Consider the following 20,226-nt stretch of genomic DNA (forward strand, 5'->3'; position numbering starts at 1 on the left):
TTTAGTATCAATCAGTGACCTCCTCCAAATCTATTTTAGTGCTGCTTTTACTTTATAAAGGATTGAAACTCTTAAAGAAGCATGCCCAACTCATTTAAAAGCTGTTCTTTAAAAAGCTACTTTCCATCGTGTGCACTTTCCTATGAAGTATAGTCTGCATGTACATTTTTAAAAAGACAGAACTGCCCTGAGAAAAGGATCTCAACACTAACCGCATCCTTATCATACTTTAGACTAACTGAGGCCAAGGCAATTAAGACATGGTTATTATAGTCAGATTCAAGAAATTCTCCAATACAGCCAGTGTAACTAGAAAAACTCCAAGGAGCTAGAAAATGCGAACCTATGATATAGTAAACTAGAGTGGATTTGACAAACGCCCTGATACATGTTCAGCGAAACGGATGGCTACTTTTGATTAACAAAGACTGTATGCACAAACAGATGAAATGGTACATGCTCATTCTCTGTTTCCTGCACAGAGAGGGGCCAGCCTGCAAACGCTCCTGATGGTTTACAGTCCCTAGGCTCTCCATACCCAAGACACCTCCTGGCTGCTTCTCTTGCCCACCTAGTGAGGGTATCTTAAGTTAGAAAATAAATTCTAACAATCAGCCTAAGTTAAATACAATTACTGAAGTTACTTGCTGGAAATAATAATGTATCTAAAAAACATGGGAAGTCATTTGTATTTCTTTAAATTGGTGTTCTTTGTGAAACTATTCTGTTTATGAACTGAACTGAGCTGGATCTGGGGAGGACAAAATACGTCTCAGAATAGGTTCTCTTACAGCTTAGTGTGAGAGAACAGGTCACTGTATGATGGAATGTATGAATAGTAACAACTGTTAGCACTTCGCCATTGCAACAAAAATCTCTTCCTGATTCGTTAGATATATGTCTTCCTTTGGTACAGCTCTAAGACTTACAAAAATATTTAGAATTCCAAGTTTCCCCATAGCTGAAATAGGATTACAATTACTAAGTGGTTCAGCCACATGAACCACAAACAAATGCTTACAATTTACAAAATCTTCAACGTAAAAGGTGTTGAGGTTAAAAAAAAAAAGATTACAACAGGGCTGAAAAATAGATGGAGCTCCCATAAAAACTTGCCTTGGCTGCGCAGACTCACTGGCATGGAGAAAGGCCTGGTGGTCGCAGTGGAGGGTGAAGACGATGGGAGCCAGCAGCTCGTGCATTCCCTGGAACAGAGAAAGCATGGGGTGGATGCTGAGGATTCACCAGTGGACAGAACAGGCTCAGCTGAGAGCCCTGCAGCTGACCCCACCGCCAGCATTTCCATATTATACACAGAAGCAAAAACATAAAAAACTACAAAAGGAGATTTAGTTTTAGAATTTGACTTCCAATTCAACCACAGCACGTCGTCTTCTTTAAAACACGGAAAGCAGCTCTCTTTTGAATAACACAACAAACAATAAATTGGCATGGTAGACAACCTTGCACCTGTCAGTTGCTTCAGAATCTGTACTCATAAATATGAATTTCATTTATGCAAATTATAATCATGAGCTACAGTGTAAAGATCTGTAGTAAGAAGGGCAACTAAGAACTGAAGACCTAAGGAAATTACATCCAATGTTTTCATTATATAATGGCTCAAAATTAGGATGTCTGTAGATTTAGGAAGAGCTGAAGTCAGCTAGCTGGAAATGTTGGATAATAAAGGAAATAATCTTTAGCAGGTATGAAGGAAAACAAAGTTTTCAAAGTAAAAATTTTAAAGGTGTTCAAGCCAAGATGGCCATAATTTCTTTTCCTATCTCAACTATAAGGTTACTTTTCAATTTATTTATGATTTCACCAATATAATTTTCTTTGTCCTTACATTCTGTTCATCTATGGATTACATAAATAGACAGAAACAAAAAGGTATTAATTACTAAGTTGCCTTTCAAAGGTTATTATAAAAATCCATTATTTATCCATTACTGTGAAAAAATAAGATATTCCAGATCAGTTGAGATTTTTTCTCCCTACTTAGGTATCAAAAGCATATTTTAGCAAGTTAAAAATAGATCATACTCTTTTCCGCCTTTTAAAGTGACTCAATTACTACTTTCCTTTTATCTAAGATGATCTCTTGAAAAAAGAACAGGAAAGCCACCTTTTCAGGAAATAACAATAAAGTCTCCCCTCTTTGCTAATGGGATTAGAGAAGACCTCCTGTGAGGGACAGCCACACAGCCCTGTGCACCAGCCTAGCAGCTCTGCGCTGCCAAGTAACCCAGGAGGAAACTCTGTCAGAGCTCACTGACCAGTCTTCACCAGCCTGGAATTAGAAGGGCTTAATGACATTCTTACAAAATAATTTAGGACCCACTGACAATTCATTTGTGATTTAGGACAAATTACCACACATCACTTCAATCTTTTTAGGTAAACATCACCTACTAAACAAATCTTGAAAAGACTGCTCCTTAGAAGAACTTGGTAGAGGCCCAGAAAGAATGAAGTGTTGCTAAAGTGGTTTAAAAATATTACCAGAGGCTTATTATTCTGGAATAATCTCAGATTATTCCAAAAACTGAGTGACATACTTTTAATCATGAAAGTAAGAGGTGCTCATTGTAGAGAACTACAGAAAAGCAAAAGCAAACAAACAAAAACAACAGAAAAGCAAGGCGGGAAGGCCAAAAAATAAGAAAGGAAAACTGCGACAGATGTCCCTGAGTAATCCTTTTGCTTATTTCTGGTGGTTTCCTTGGGATAAACTCCCTAGAAGAAAAATTTCTGGGTAAACGAGTTAAGATATTTGATATATACGATTAATCTGCCCTTTAGAAACGATCCCCTCACTTTAAGACATAAAACTCCCCAAACCATTTCATACACTCTCATCTTTATTTGTAGTGTTTTTTAAAAAATCCCATCAAATTTTACAAATAGTTGTTTTAACTTACTTAAATGCTAGTGAGATTGAACACAAACATTTTAGTGGCCACTTTTATTTAATGAATTGCCCATTTTTCTCTTAATGAAGAGTTTCCTTTTCCCCAATGATTTGTAATATTTCTTCAGCAATTCAGGAAATTAACCCTTAGTCATTTTTGTTACAAATACTTCCCCATGTTTATAACTTGCCTTTTAATTTTGATGATATCTCATGTCAAAGTGAAACCATATACTTTAAAAAGTCAAATCAATAAATCATCTTTTATAATTTCTTTTGCTTTCATACCAAAGACACCATCATATTGAAATTAAGTTAAATTACAAGTTCCTTTTTTACAGCTAATTCTTTACCCATCTGGAATTTGGTTTTGCCCTGAAGAATAAATATGCATTTTCTTCTCCCTAAGAGTTAAACTAATTTATTGAGTAATCCTCATCTACTGAATAATCCATCTTTTCCCAAGAGCTCTGAAATGTCACCTCTATCATAAACTGGATCTTTGGCTTTCATTTTTTCTCGGTTTGTTTTTACTGGTCTTCTACTAATTTATATATTCTTACCAAGAACTTTACTACTGTCACGATTTGAGCTGCACAATACTCCATTTCCCCATATTTTCTATTCTTTTCCTCAAAACTGTTTTGCCTAATAACTTTTTTCATCCAAATGAAAAGGTAAGTTACAGAAGATGTTAGACAAAAACTATTTTTACTATGATTGTATTAACTTGAATAAAATAGATATTTCTAAGAACACCAGATTTTCCAGTCCAAAAATATGTAATAAAACTGCATAGTTTTTATTAGGTTGATGACCAGGTTTTAGTCGCTGGTGGCGGTGTCAGTGATCTTCGGACTGGAACGTTTCCCTCCAATGTTTTCTAAAACTATTTATGGATGGTTTAGTAAGAAACAGCTCTTGCCTAAATGCATCTTCTCACTTTCTTTGAATGTTCTCTTCCCTCCACTTTCTGTGACCTCTCTCCACTGTCTACATTTGCCCATATATCATTTACTTTTATTTATTTCAAAAATTATCCATTAACTACCTATGATGTATCGAGAACACAAAAATGAATGGAGTGAGCACCTCCCAACCATTATGGAGCCTGTGATCTGGACAGCAAGATACACGATCAAATGAGTACGGAAGTACTGTGTGGTTATAAACTTGGCAAGTGATACACATATGTCTATGTACATGCATATGTGCATCCGTGCATACCTAGGAAAACCCAGCTCCTACTATATGCTCAGCATACACAAGGTGCTCACTGCATAGCGACTGGATGAGTGGAACAGCTCCCACTAGAGGGGCACACATTGCATTTATCAACACATTGGTGAAAGCTACAATATGATGAAAAATGGAAAGGAACTGTACTGAATTATACTTCAGTACTTCCCATCAATTAAAGAATGCTTTTTGTACAATGGAAAATTGTAAAATTCAGAATCCCCTGAACACCACTAAGAAAGCCTTTTACACATTCAGGGTTCACATCCAACTAAACTAGGTACATTTTTCTAAAACAGGCTTGGAAAAAATTGTTGCTCTTACTCTCAGTTCTATCCTAGTAAAACCTGATTATTAATTACAATCGACAACCAAATAGACATCTTTAAATGAAAAGATATCTGGAAAGAATGATAATAAATTCAATGTGCTGTAAATCTGATAAAATGTAACGGAAAGGAACGTGTCGTCGGCATGCTCTTGGCCTCCACAATGTGTGGTTTGCTTCCACCCGCAGTCAGTGCTTCTGCTTGCTTACAGCCTTGTTCACCGCTGGATCCTCAGCAGTCACTGCTCTCCAAACTCATGTCAGTTGAAAATGAAGGTAACAAAGTTTTCTTCATCAACAGCCCGTAGGCTCACCAAATTGAACCTGTTCTTTTATCTGCCTGTGTTCATTTAGCCCACCAAGCAGTCTTTATTAAAGCTGAGGCATCAGGCAGTCAAAGTTCATTAATACCATTTATATAATCTCTGCAGTTTCAATTAACTCAGCAAGACATTCTACTACATGATAACAGTCTCATTAATTCAATAAAATCCCATAACTATTAACAATATGGTCGATGTTAAACGGGGTGTCACCTAGTACAAAATAATAGCTTTAACAGCTTGTGATGAAACTCAAGGTTTTTTCTTAAATTTGATCGGGCTAAATATCCAATCCTCTTAGAGTGAGGGATTATTTCTACATCTATAGAATCTATAGAATTTTTAACATGTATAGGGAGTAATTTTAAGTCTTAGAAGGTGATGCTCAGCAGTAAGTTAATAATAGTTTCCTGCTCAGTGACCGATAGGCTTTGTCTAAATTATTAAGCGTGTCTGGTCTGCCCCGCTTCTCTTTAGCCTTCCTCACAAACGAGCGTGCTGCGTGCCTCACAAACGGTGGACCACGCAATTAAAATGTGTTTTTTTTTTCCTTGTCCGTGAATCTAGTTGTTTCTTTCTGTAAAGAAAAAGGGGAAATAAACGTATAACTTGGCATAATTATATTCTAACCTCATTGGTTATCATCAGATTTTTCATCATGAGATACTCCCAGATATTTCAAAGAGGAGAGAGAAGACGGAGGAGACAGGCTTGATGACAAAAGGAAACAAAATGAGACAGAGAGCAGGACAACGGGAACGAGCCGGGGTCACTGGCGAAGAGCCTGCGCCTGATGACTTCTTGCAAGTGTGTTAGTAACTTTCTTAGATTTTAAGTCAGTCTTACTAGAATTTTCTTTTACTGGCTTCCAAAAAGTCTTACACAGATGGAGATTTATTTTCTCCCTGTCTCCTTTCTGGTTTGCTGCTGGTTTCTGCACTTTGGGTCTGATCTGGACAGCATATCTTGCTAGGGAAGGCCTTTTCTACCCTGAGGTTATCAAAAAATTCTCCTAAATGTTTCTTTTTTCCCAGAATTTTTATGTAGTTTTAGTTCTTACAATTATACCTTTAATTTAATTGTTTCTAGATGGAAAGTCAAATACAGCAATTCAATGTCCTTCTCCCCTTGAATGGAAATGCCCTATTTTTCATGAAGCTCTCACTTACGATTGGACCTGTTCTTACCTTGCTCCATTGATCTCTCTCTCGGTTTCCACACTACTGTTACACTGGCTTGATCACATAACATTTATAACACTTTTCATGTCTTCTTAGGTCATTCTCCCCTTCCCCTAAATTCTGTGGCAACTTAAGCACATTTACTAATGACTATAACCATGATCACCGCGATAACTACCAACACGAAGTCATAAGGAGCACTACCTGCTTTTAACTCTACAGAGCACCGCCCTCATCAACAAAGCTTTAAGATCAGAAGAGGCAAGTCTATGCGTTGTCTAAGAAGTGTTAGAGCTGAGACACAAATGAAGGAATCAGAACCTAGACCCAGTGCTTGCAACCAGTAAGCTATGTTCTTTCCTGCCATTAAAATTACTATAAAGCTTTTGGGCACTGAATTTAAAATAACTGTGTCCAGTTTTAAAAAAATTATTTCTCTCTCACTTAGCCTATCAGTGGAATGATAACACATTTATATGTTAATTTAGGAAGAAACAGTATCTTAGGATCTTCCCACCTAAAAACATGTTGTCACTTTCCTATTTATTCAACTCTACCTTTGTATCCTTCTATAAAGTTTATAGTTTTCTTTACATAGCTTTTATTCTTATATTATTCAATTTATTCCTAGACATTTTATAGTTTTGGTTGCCATTATGAACAGGATATGTTTTTTCCATTTCCCATTTTAAAAGCTCATTACCACCATGTAATTAATATAAAATATATATTAGTAATATCAAAACTAAGATAAAATTAGTTCTTTTGCATATTTCCATGTAGAGGATAACAAATATATTATTTAGGACAACTGCAATATGACTTGGTTTATTATCTTTAAATAAATCAAGTTTATCTCAAATTATAAAAACACTGCTCTCACCATGCGGGTGTCTTCTGTTACAGTGAATTCAGGTGGTCCGCAGTGGACATAACAACTTTGGATTGTCAGAGAATTTATTAATAGTTTGAATCCTCACTTAACATGTATTCTGAGACACATTAAAGTATCTAACTCTGTATATTTTTCTTGGAATCCCATTAGCTTAAGTAGAAACCTGGATACTTCTTTATATATTAAATAATTTACATTTCAAAATGAATACACATAATCCAATAATCTTCTTTAATTACTAGATGAATTAAACATCAAGATCCCAAGAATATCATATAAATTCCAGAAAGTTTAAAGGAACTTTCTGAAGTTATATTCTTGGTAGATTTTAAAGAGTAAAAGGACACTTGATCACTTCCTCATGGCATGTCATGCATTTATAAATGCTGTGCTTAGAAACAATATTTATGTTTACAACTCTGAAAAGTTCTATTACTAGATTGCCTTCAAAGATGCTGTTTATAAACAAACTCCCAAAAGTTGAAAGAAAAGATTGAATGCCTTATAGAAGACAATTTGGCGGAATGTCTCATAATAAGGAAGAAGCATATGTGCACCAGCGAGCTTACTTTTCTCACCGTGCAGCTGACAAGCAGCTCTTTGATTGCTTTACTATTATGATACAACTTTGGATACAATAAAGGCTACATTATTGCTCTATCATTTGTCAAGCTGTATAGAAAATTCCGAGTCAATGGATGCCACCTGTACGATATTTTCATTACCTGTTTATAAAGCAACTGCTCATTTTCTCTAGCATAACAGAAAAGAACATCTGTAAGAATTTTTCTCACACTTTCTTGTTGGAAAAACTGCATTTCAGGAAACCTGAAAAAAGAAAACAGAGGATTGAAACTGAGTAACACAATTTCAAGAATTACCCTCAAACTTTCATCTCTGAGAGGTGCCAAGGCGGCTTTTGGTTTTAGTACAAGTCTGTCTTTACCATGCAACTTATGCCAGAGGTGGGACTGATGTGTTAAAGACAAAAAGGATGAGAAAAGGGAGATTAGTGTATCACAAAGGGAAGGGGTATCTTTGACATCTGAACATTTCAAATGTCTTCATATGCTTACGATCACCACGTGATGAATAAACAGTTTTAAAGCAAAATGGCGTACAGCCTGTTGGTGTGGGGGACTGCTTTGTTTAATCCCATTTGGTATAACGTGATTTTGTAAATACCAACTCTGTGAAAAAATCATTATCTTTTTTTTCCTGCAAATATCAGAATTTAAATTATTATACATTACCATACCATTAGTTTTATTTGATTAAAACACCACTTTCAATGGAATGAGTTAGTCAATACTGCTTAAATGATCTCTGGATCAAAAATTCTACCAGGTGCTTTGAGGTAGTCTGAAATAAGAAGGGCAGAGTATTCACCTGGAAGGAGCTTACACAGTTGCTCATAATGAAAGATGGCAACAACCCAAAGAGGAAATACAGAGGAATGCAACACACAGTGAATCTCTCAGCCCTGTGGATATGTGGCTCTCGGATCCGCAGATTCAACCAACCATGGATGAAAGATGTTTAGGAAAAGCAAATTTTAGAAAGTTCCAAAAAGCAAAAGTTGAAAGTGCTAGCCTGCCAGCAACTATTTACACAAGTATTTACACTGTGTTAGCTATTATAAGAAATCTAGAGATGATTTATGTGAGGACAGGCATAGGTTATATCTGTGAATATTACTGCATTCTATACAAGAGTTACACAATCCGTGGATTTTGGTATCTGTGGGAGTCCCAGACTCCATCCCTCATGAATACCAGGGGATAACCCTATAAGAATGAATGTCATCCAAAAACAACCAGTCAGGATATAATAGAAGTAATACAGATACCCCTTGCATTCATACACACTGACAGTGAAACATCAGAGAAGTTAAAAAAAAAAACCAGTTCCATTTACCATTGCAATGAAAAGCATAAAATACCTAGGGATAAACCACCTGACGAGACAAAAGACCTGTATGCCGAAAACTGATGAAGGAATCAAAGTTGACACAAACAGATGGAGAGACGCCAGGTTCCTGGATTGGAAGAACCAGTATTGGGAAAATGACGGTACCATCCAAAGCAGTCTACAGAGTTAGTGCAATCCCTATAAAACTACCAGTGATATTTTTATCAAAACTTGAACAAAAAGATAGTTGGATAGTATCACCAACTCAATGGACATAAGTTTGGGTAAATTCCGGGAGTTGCTGATGGACAGGGAGGCCTGGTAAGCTGCAGTCCATGGGGTTGCAAAGAGTCAGACATAACTGAGCTGAACTGGGAACAAAAAAATTTGCAATTTGGATGGAAACACAAAAGATGCTGAATAGCCAAAGAAATCCTGACAAAGAAAAACGGAGCTGGAGGAATCAACCTTCCTGACTTCAGACGACACTACAAAGCGACAGTCATAGGACGGCACTGGCACAGAAACAGAAATGTAGACCAGTGGAGCGAGACAGAGAGCCCAGAGACAAACTTACACACCTATGGGCATCTTATCTTTGATGAAGAAGGCAAGAATATACAATGAAGAAAAGACAGCCTCTTCAATAAGTGGTGCTGGGAATACTAGACAGCTATGGGTAAAAGATGGAGAAGGCAATGGCAACCCACTCCAGTACTCTTGCCTGGAAAACCCCATGGACGGAGGAGTCTGGTAGGCTGCAGTCCATGGGGTCGTGAAGAGTCAGACACGACTGAGCGACTTCACTTTGACTTTTCACTTTCATGCACTGGAGAAGGAAAAGGCAACCCACTCCAGTATTCTTGCCTAGAGAATCCCAGGGATGGGGGAGCCTGGTGGGCTGCCGTCTATGGGGTGGCACAGAGTTGGACACGACTAAAGCGACTTAGCAACAGCAGCAGCAGCATGGGTAAAAGAATGGGATTAGAAGGCTTCCTAACATCATACAGAAATAAGCAGTCAAATGGGTTCAGTCACAAAAGATCTGAACGAGAATTTTTAGGAGAAGAGGAATGCAGAACATCTGTGGGAAAGGTCACCCCATCAGAAGGAAAGCCCTGAGGGCTCAATTCTGAGCATGATGCTAGTGACACAGAGGGCACGTGCTTCTGGGAGGTGCCACCGGCTGGGGTAGGATGACAGGGCAGAGGAAAGGCGGGAGGCACACAGGAGCTTCCAAGGCAGCATTATGGCGGGGGGAGAGCAACAGATGACTCTACGTTTCTGAAGCAAAAAGAAAGAAGAGAGTACTGGAGGGACTCTAATTTGGAAAAAAGACTGCAAGAGGAGTTTAGAGGAAGGAGAGAGGAGGATATTACACTGAGGTGAGATGGAGAGTCCCAGGCCTGAGAAGGGCCTGTGTTCAGCTTCCTGCTGCAGAGCTGCTGGCTGCAGGACTAGAGTAGACAGTTGCCTAACGGCCTCATCTCTGAAGCGGGATGATCACACTGCTCTTGGGACCAGGTGAGACACCGCAACAGCGGCAGGAGCAGGCCTGGCGGTGGGCGTCCAGCTCAGAGACCACCGCTGGCCTGAGGATGGGCACTTGACATGCCGCACGCGTGAATGAGGTGGCTTGGGGACCGGAAGATAAGGGTACGTGCGGGAGGCTGGAGACTGAGAGCACAGAGGCACGGGCCGCATCAGAAGAGTGGGCCTCCTGAGTCTCCAGAGGCGCACCCGCGGCGATGTCAGCCACGTGCAGACTCTACCGCTTCCTATCGCTGCTGAGTTCAGCTGTTTTCTGCGTCCTTCTGATCCTCTCCAGGCCCCTGTGAGAGTTAGAACGAACTTTCCAGTTCGGGCTGGGACCCCATGTGGCCTACGCTAGTGGTTTGTGAGGCATCTCTTTCCTGATTCTAATTTTTATAATAAATTATAGTCTGTTTCATCTTCATCTGTTCATTTGACTTTGGCTTGAAACTCCTGTAGGTATATAGTTTGTCCCCAGATATGGGAGTCTGATCTCTTCTCCTGCAGTAAGGAAGCCTCTCTTCTGGGGCTTGGAATAAACAGTCCATGGGGCATCTCATATCCATGCATAAATCTCAATGTGCTGGCCCTCTAGACAGCCCAGACTCAGGCTGGAGTTCCTAAAGAGGAGAAATTAGCTGAGAGTAGAGGCAGAGCAAGAATGATATGTCTTAGAAGACAAAGAAGTTCCAGAAAGTGTCAAATGAGCTGAAGTAGGAGATACATACGAAAGCGTGTTAAATGACTTATTTAGGACAAAAGAAAGCTGCTAAACTCTTTAGAAAGTCAAATACCCCAAATTAGAGTAATCAGGATGAAAGACAGGTGACTAGTTAATAAAATGCTGAGAAGAAATTTCCTGGAAAAACTTACGTCACTAAAGTAAAAATAGAGTAATCCTTCTGAGGTGAAATGGTTTCCTCTCCTTGCTCATCGGATGACTTAACTCTAACCCTGCCTTGAAGCAGGCTTCCTATCTCAGGACTGGGCAGGTCACATGGCCGAGTGAGTCTATATGTCTGCTTCTTTAACACCACTTTGGAAATTGTCTATGCACACTGGACCACCAAATTCCCAATGGCTGCTGCAATCTGAATGGATTATGGGAGAAAGTGCTAAAAACTACAATATTCACTTTGTAACAAATATCCATGAACTATGAGAGTTTAATACCTAACTACTAAAAATGTAAATTACATTACATGTCAACTTACAGTTTCATTTAAATGCACACTAAACACTCAGGAGATTAAAAACTAGACATCTCTAAGAATCAAACTGCAGGTAGATAATTTAAACTACCCACCTTTAGCTTCAACAATATGTGAACCATGAACTCCCTGATGTTGAAGCTGGTTTTAGAAAAGGCAGAGGAACCAGAGATCAAATTGCCAACATCCGCTGGATCATGGAAAAAGTAAGAGAGTTCCAGAAAAACATCTATTTCTGCTTGATTGACTATGCCAAAGCCTTTGACTGTGTGGATCACAATAAACTGTGGAAAATTCTTCAAGAGATGGGAATACCAGACTACCTGAACTGCCTCTTGAGAAATCTGTATGCAGGTCAGGAAGCACCCGTTAGAACTGGACATGGAACAACAGACTGGTTCCAAATAGGAAAACGAGTGTGTCAAGGCTGTATATTGTCACCCTGCTTATTTAACTTCTATGTAGAGTACATCATGAGAAACGCTGGGCTGGAAGAAGCACAAGCTGGAATCAAGATTGCTGGGAGAAATATCAATCACCTCAGATATGCAGATGACACCACCCTTATGGCAGAAGGTGAAGAAGAACTAAAAATCCTCTTGAAGAAAGTGAAAGAGGAGAGTGGAAAAGTTGGCTTAAAGCTCAACATTCAGAAAACGAAGATCATGGCATCTGGTCCCATCACTTCATGGGAAATAGATGGGCAAACAGTGGGAACAGTGTCAGACTTTATTTTGGGGGGCTCCAAAATCACTGCAGATGGTGATTGCAGCCATGAAATTAAAAGACGCTTACTTCTTGGAAGAAAAGTTATGACCAACCTAGAAAGCATATTCAAAAGCAGAGACATTACTTTGCCAACTAAGGTCCGTCTAGTCAAGGCTATGGTTTTTCCAGTGGTCATGTACGGATGTGAGAGTTGGACTGTGAAGAAGGCTGAGCACTGAAGAATTGATGCTTGTGAACTGTGGTGTTGGAGAAGACTCTTGAGAGTCCCTTGGACTGCAAGGAGATCCAACCAGTCCATTCTGAAGGAGATCAGCCCTGGGATTTCTTTGGAAGGAATGATGCTGAAGCTGAAACTCCAGGACTTTGGCCACCTCATGCGAAGAGTTGACTCACTGGCAAAGACTCTGATGCTGGGAGGGATTGGGGGCAGGAGAAGGGGACGACCGAGGATGAGATGGCTGGATGGCATCACTGACTCGATGGACACGAGTCTGAGTGAACTCTAGGAGTTGGTAATGGACAGGGAGGCCTGCCGCACTGCAATTCACGGGGTTGCAAAGAGTCAGACATGACTGACCGACTGAACTGAACTGAACCTTTAGCAAATACCCAATCAACTGAAAATGTGCATTAGGCAGACAGGGCATAGCTGTGTGACTGCACACTGTCCACGAGTCTAGTCTACAAAGCTGAAATGCATTTATGAAGTCTCAGGACACCCTCTTTTTCAGAAAAGTACGAGGTCCTCTAAATTGTGATGAAGAATCCATAGCGTGAAACAAGTAAGGTGTGAAAGATTTCAGAAGCGTTCTGAAACAGAGACAAAAGTTTATGTATTTTCAGAATCTGGAAGAACTGACATTCACAGAAGTTACCAGCTGAAAGAATCTGGCTCAGAAGGTAATAGGTAAGAACGGAACTAGAGAGGTTAACACCTGCTCCAGTGTACCTGGGTAGTGAGCAGGGTAGCAGTACTTCCCAACTGTCTTGCTAGTCAATGAGTCAGAGGTAGGCAGTGGAATAAAATTCCATGAGTTTAGAGTTACAAAGAAGAACCTACGAGTCATAAGGTTGATGAATACACCTGAATAATAACATATTTCCTACAAAAAATACTTGATTCTTGTATTATCAAGCTTCAAGTGAGAAGGCATTCTATCTACAGGAATCAGAAATAAAAGGGAGAAAAGCAGTAAGCAGCTTTTCTAGGAATAGTGATAGACACCTTTGATGATAGGTTTTAAGCTTCAAAATAGCTTCCCTGACATCTGGTGTTGATTCAGGGCAGGTAATCTGAACAGCAGTCTAACCCAAATTATCATTGGGAAAGAAAAATCTGCTGTTGAAACAATAGCAAAAATCACAGAATACAGACCGAGGCTGGGATCAAAGTTATTAAGATTTTGAAAAATCAAGAGTGACTTTGCAGTTTCATGCAAAAAGAGAAATGGTGGTAAATTCATTAAAGATGGGATAGAGAAAAAAATTTATGACTGAACTAGAGAAGTTTATGATTCACTCAAGCCAAACCATCAGAAAGAAGAGAAAAAGGAGAAAAGAATCACAACAAACGGGAACTGAAGATGAATTCTGTTATTATTAGAAAATGAGAAAAGAAATTTCTGAATTTGGCCAAAAAAGAAAGTAGAGATGGTAAATAGGTGAGGATGAACTCTGATAAGCAAAGAGAAAGGAATACCAATGTATTCCATGATGGGATTGAGACTAATACCATCTAACATTTTTACTTGACAGAAACAAAGGTAATAATTCCGATTCAACTTAATTGATCAACATTTAAAGTACAGGAGTTTCTCTCTCAAGATTTGAGTAGGTATTAAATAGACAAAATTTATATACTGTAAATTAACATCCAGAGGTATAAGCATCTGGTGTATGCATTTTGTTTTGTAACTTGAAATAACTCCAAATTCATAGGCAATACAGATTTCATTTTAAGTTTAAAAAATATTTCATTATAGAGAATTCCAACATTTATAGAGAGACAATAACGGACTGAACCCCAGCACAGTCGCCCAGCTCCATGAGCAATAATTCCCTTTTATGGGTCCTCTTCTCTCAGCGCTGCACTTCAGAGCAACCCTGAGATGTCACTAATATTGCAGGACACATTTATTTCTAAAATATAAAGACTCCAAAAACACAACCATAGTACTACTTTAACACTGTACTAATAAAAATAATCGATTAAACCAAATATGCAGTCAAATGTTCAAATTTCCCTAAAAGTTTTTCAGTTTGTTTCAATCAAGTTCCAAGAAGCATCTGTACATGGAAATTTGTTGCTATATCTCTGAAGACATATTCCACAGACTTGTCCATTCTCTCCTTCCTTGCCTTCTCTTCCCTTCCTCTCTCCTTCTCCCTCTCTCTTTTATAATGCATTTGTTAGAAAAATCAAACCCTTTACCCTGTAGAAACTTCCCACATTCTTAATTTTACTTCCTGTTCTTCCATTTTATGGAACACATTCCTCATCTCCCTGTATTCCCACAAACTAGTAAGGAGGTCTAGAGACTTCCAACAGGTTCAAATTCAGCTTTCGACACGGTCCTTCATGGAAGATGTGGTTGCTTCAAGCGCACATTCCGGAATTCTTCGGCGCTCCTCCCACACGGCGGTGGGGCAGCCTAACACCACCCCTCTGCAAAGGCATGGTCCTCAGCGACAAGCTTCTCACGAAGAGATGGCAATGCGAACAATGCTGCAACACAGCTTCTGTCCACCTCCCTGTCTGCAAACAGCCATGGAACCCAGACACCACGCTGCTAGGCAGTCAAGCAGCCACGAGAGGCCCTGGGGAGGTGTTCCAGCTCCAGCTCCAGAGAACGTCTCTGCCGAGTTCCAGCCTTGAGAGCCAGACAGATGGACAGGCCTTCTGATTTTTAAACTTCGAGCTGGTCTGGCTACCACCACACGGAACAGAGAAAAGCAGCCTGCTCAGCCCTCCTCAAGTCGGAGATTTATCAACAAAATTAATTGTGCTGTTCTCTTAAGCTTTGGGGGTGGTTTATAACACAGAAGTGGACAACGGGTACAGATGGTGCCGGGTGCCTGCATCAGGAGGCAGAGATTTTTAGCTTTTCTCTCTTTATGTGACAACCAATGATCACTGTCTAGACTGACTCATCAGAGGCTGTAAAAAGGTAAAACTGTAATTCTATCACGTTTTCTTTCACTGTTATCTAAAATACACATATGAAAAAAAAAAAAAAACTGACCCTTGTCAATTTTTCAGTTATCCTGAAGCACAGATCACTATAATTTTGAAACAATGCTGTTGATTTCCATTACACTTACTCATGGATGCCTGTGGACACCTAAGATCTATGAATGATAAATGGCACTAATTCTGTCACAAAAGCAGTTTATGACAACTATTCTACTTGCTTTCTGGAAATCTTCCCATGTGACTGCAGGGTATGGGGGTGAATCAAGAAGTGAGAGAGGCAGGACAACGAAACCCCAACTTCAGACCAAGAACCAGGAGCCCAGGTACCTGACGCGAGTCAACCGGGAAGACCTGATTTCAACAGGGCCTGGCTGGTCGCGACCCAGACACAAAGGGAGCCAGGCAAATATCCAAGGTGTATCCATGATGGAGAGTTCCTCAGACAACAAAGAGACACAAGGAGTGTTTCCTAAGCAAGAAAAGGGTTAAGACAAGAGTGAAATGACAAAGGGCTTTGTCACTGCGTTATGGCACCTAATTAGGTAATTAGAAGTATTAAAACAGACAAAGCACTGGGCCCAGATGAATTACTGAAGATGCAAGTATTCAATAAGATGCCCCGAGGGAAAAAACAAAGCCCTCGTTGAAGGTTCATCGCCAAGCAGGAGGATGGAGCCGCACCGAGGGCTTGCAGGGGCAGTAACTGGTGCTGGGTCCACACTTCACACCCAGAACCTCCACCACCAGCACCGTCTAACATTTAAGATGAGCTGATGAAAACGCCCTAGAATACGACTAGACACCCAAATAACTATGTCGTCTTACTCTAGTTTGCTGTTTGATTAAAGGAAAACTGAAATAAAAATCAAGCAAACCCAGGGAGCCGGGATGAAAGGAGGACAGATGCTTTCAATTCCTGTCCTCCCTGCTTGGGATGACGGCTTCACCACCCGCATTCAACCACATCTGCCCTCTCCTCTTGCCAGGCAGGAAGCTGGACTCACCGTCCCAGCATCCTCTCCAGGGAGCCCTGGCTGCTGAGACGTGCGCGGCCATGACAGGCCAAGACAGCGCGCGGCTCCTGAGCACATCCCACCTCAGGCGCCGCCCACACTTCCGCTTCCGGCCAGACAGAGCACAAAAGGGCATCTGGGAAACCTGGGAGGCTGCATGCAGACTGTGCCGGTTTAAAAATACACCTGCCAATTCTTTAGCACACTGCCTTTCCTTCTTGGGTTGTTTGCTTTAGGGGAAGACTCCTCCAGAGAAACGACACTTAAGCAGCACAAAGGAGAGACCCACATGGGTCCTCTAGCCCTCAGCAGCCTCCCCACCACCCCAGCTCCAGCCGACACCTGACTGCACACTCAGAGGTCCCAGGGCTTCGGCTGCTCCCAAATGTCCAACAACTATGAAATATGTAGCAAGAGATAATGAACACAGCTTTTAATATGAAACTGGGCTGTTTCCTTTGTTTTGTTTTGTTTTTTAAATATGCAGTAGAGGTAGCTTTGGGACGGGACAGGAGCTGGAACGTCGCACGGAGCCACAGTGAAAAGACTAAAGGATCTGAAAGAGACGGTTAGGCAGCCAGACAGCCCATGAGGCTGCCAGCGAGGGCGAAAGTCACAGTGAGGAAAACATCATAAGGAAAGTGGAGACAAAGATTCCTTACTGGGTACTAGCAACACAGTAGCCTATCTGGAATATTGCAAATGTACCCAATACACAGGTGATGGGGCCCAAGAGGCTGTCTAGGCAGTGCGGAGCTGCCGCCTGGGATGCGCGGCCCTTACAACACAGGAAAGAGGGAAGCGGAGGGGAGGGCTGCTCAATAGCCGGCATTTCAAGCCCAGCCTTGTCTCCTCCTCATCCTCTCGGGCCACACACGAAGCAGTAAGACTCTATCTCTGGGCCAAGATCAAACGTAAGACAGAAAAATAAGGTCAAAAGATGTAACCAAGGGTGTGAATGCAAAATCCTTTGTTAAGCTCTCAGAAAACTCTAAAGTTGTGCCTCAGAGAACCCTCCTGTCAGACAAGACACCCCGACACCCTGGAAAGACCTAAAACGTAGGCCTGACAGAGGCTGCAGCAGTCAGGGGTCAGGAACGCTGCTAAGCACTCCACAGCGCACAGCACAGCCTCTCACAGCAGAGTTAACTGGTCCAAAACATCAATCCTCCCAAGGTTGAGCAACTCTATATTAGAATAGGTGATCCCAGAGGGCAGAAACCATAGGGGCGTATTTAATCTCCACAGCTTTCTGGCTAAGACTTGAAGTAGCCCATTCATGCTTCCATCTCCTGTTTGCTCACAAAGTGTTATGCATACAGAAGGTGTTCAATAAAAGCTTCTTGAATTAAAAAAAAAGTGGTAAATTCAGGCAAATAAGACTAACATAAAATATTATAGACTAGCAGAAAGACCTGGAGTCCCAGGTAGTATTTCCACTGCAGCCATTAACAAGTTATATTAAGTCATTCTTTCTGAGCTTCAACTTTATGCACTTGCAAAATAAAAGGATTTAAGATGATTACCAATGACACAATGCTTATTATGGATGCCAGGTGCTGGGGAATAGCAAAAATATAAAAACATAAAACTAAATACTTAAAATCTAGACAAGAAAATAGATATTACACAGATATTTTTAAAAGGAAGATAATTACAATAAAATATGCAGGGTTCTATAAAAGAATGGAAGAGGCACTATTTTCTTTATCAGGATCCTCAACTTCTAGAATAGTAGCTGCTACCTAGTAATTTCTCAAGTAGTATTTGCTGAACGAATAAATAAGTGCAGAAACCTACAAACCAACCAACCAATGAAAAATGAAAGTTAAGTCATGAACTTGGACTGGAGGTGAGAAGGCAAAGCTTACTAAAGGCTAGACCACAGTTCTGCTGCCTTTGTTTTTTGTAACAAATGACGATAAGAGCATTATGTAATTTTCACAGGCCATAAACTAGAGGTGAACACTGATTTTTAAAAGGCATAGAAAAGAAAGTACAAGTCTGTTGTGATGACAAGGGTGTGATCCAGCCCAAGAGGATAGCAGAACAATCTCCCAGAGCCTAACAGGGGCAGTGGGAGTTTGGAATCACCATCCAGGTGAGAAGACTTAGGATGACTGGAAATGTCCAAGAATGACAGTGGGGACAGAGGCAGTGGGGCTGGAGTGTCGGGGGAGGGGGGGGCACGTCTGTCACCGTCTGAATGGAGGCTGTCAGCAAAGGTTCTTCCTAGTTCTCCAATGCCCCGAGTTACACAGCTAGCAACCCCACTGCCTCACTGCCTCAAATAAAAGAAAAAACAAAAAACTTTCTACTGGTACCGTAATTGAGAGAAAAAAAATATAAGCAGACAGAAATACGCACTTTAAGTGCAAGGCTCTGTCACACGGAAAGACTTCATTTTGCAGTATTTCAACAATTAAGAAAAAATTGAAAGCAATTTAAAGCATTTATCCTTGAAGGAGTAAAGTAGTGTCAATTCCAAATCTGCATGAAAGTTCCTAAAATACTGTGACTCTACTGAACGGGCTGGGCCGCGGAGGAATGTTTCAGCATAAGGAGTACTCCACCACCCAGCGGACTTCACCTTTTCACCTCTTCATGGTCAGTATGTGAACCTGCAGTTTAGAAATATACACAGTGCTAAAAGACGCTGGCTTCATTTACACAGCAGATCTCCCAGGGAGAACCCTTCTGGCCCGCAGCTCGGGGCAGACTCTGCGGCTGCTGGGGGTCGCGGCCCCCAGGCTCCAGGGGCCAGGGGCGCGGGTGCAGTCAGCACCAAGACCGCCGCAGACACACCTCCATTTTCACGCAAATGCTAGAAAAAAATTTAAGCTTAAAAACATCCCATAAATTGGAACAAATATGTAGTAAGAATCTGCATGCTTACATGTAGCAGAAATGAGAAAAATACGTGTCAAAAACATGAGCAGTACAGGATATACATCCTCCTAAATACACGGCGGGAACCGCGAGGACCCAATATTTTGCTTTACCTTAAGAGCTGTGAAATACGGAAGGACTACAGGCCACTTGACGGAAGAATTGTTTCTTGTGTTCCTGAAAATCTGCTTCTCCCCCTCTGTAATATTTAAGAAACACACACACAGGTTGCCGACAACCCGCAGAGAGCGGCTTGTGTTGTCGTTTTCACCTCCGCGGCTGAGAACAAGTGCATATGTGAGGGCTGGTCGTGCATGCACAAGCGCGTACGGCGCTGGCATCAGACAGAAGCGCAACACGCAGCGAGCGCAGCCGCGCGGCGCGGGGCGCCTGCAGTCCACCTCGAGGAGACTGAAGTATAAACACAAGCTGCTATTTTGGTGTGATCACACGAACATGGCAGCTTGTGCGGTTTTTTTTCTCTTTAACATTTTAACACTGGGCAGATTGTCTGCATTAACACACACCAAAATCAATTCTGCTCTGAAATTGCTTGTAAAATTCTCTTTCCCTGAGGAATTTGGTTTTTATTTAACTAAAAAAAAAGGGGGGGGGGCTTGGAGGAAATGGAATAAAACACACCAACATTTAGGATATCTTAACTTTGCACTAGTGTGATAATCACTGTTGGATTAGAGAACCAGCATCATTTCTCTGAAAAATGGGAAATGTGTAGAGATGGACTTTAAATAAGGAGGGGAAAAAAAAAACCTTTGTAAAATCACTTTTGTATAATACAGAAAACATTCTCAAAGTAGTCTAATGTTACACTATCCACTACATAATAGCTAAATTTGATGAAAA

General features: G+C 40.7%; 1 protein-coding gene across 25 annotated transcripts in view; it reads right to left on the reverse strand.

The window, feature by feature from the left end:
• TBC1D5 (TBC1 domain family member 5) overlaps positions 1-20,226 on the reverse strand; it is a 593,981-nt gene that overhangs the window by 239,153 nt on the left and 334,602 nt on the right. For all 25 annotated transcript variants that reach the window (XM_069568828.1, XM_069568958.1, XM_069568921.1 and 22 more), the window contains 2 exons: positions 7,609-7,711; positions 1,117-1,205 (listed from right to left, as the gene is read on the reverse strand). In XM_069568828.1, coding sequence (XP_069424929.1) covers positions 1,117-1,205; positions 7,609-7,711 — 192 coding nt within the window. The remainder of the gene's footprint in view (positions 1-1,116; positions 1,206-7,608; positions 7,712-20,226) is intronic.

Source organism: Ovis canadensis, chromosome 1, assembly GCF_042477335.2.
Source record: "Ovis canadensis isolate MfBH-ARS-UI-01 breed Bighorn chromosome 1, ARS-UI_OviCan_v2, whole genome shotgun sequence".
In the NCBI taxonomy this organism is placed as follows: Eukaryota; Metazoa; Chordata; class Mammalia; order Artiodactyla; family Bovidae; genus Ovis; species Ovis canadensis.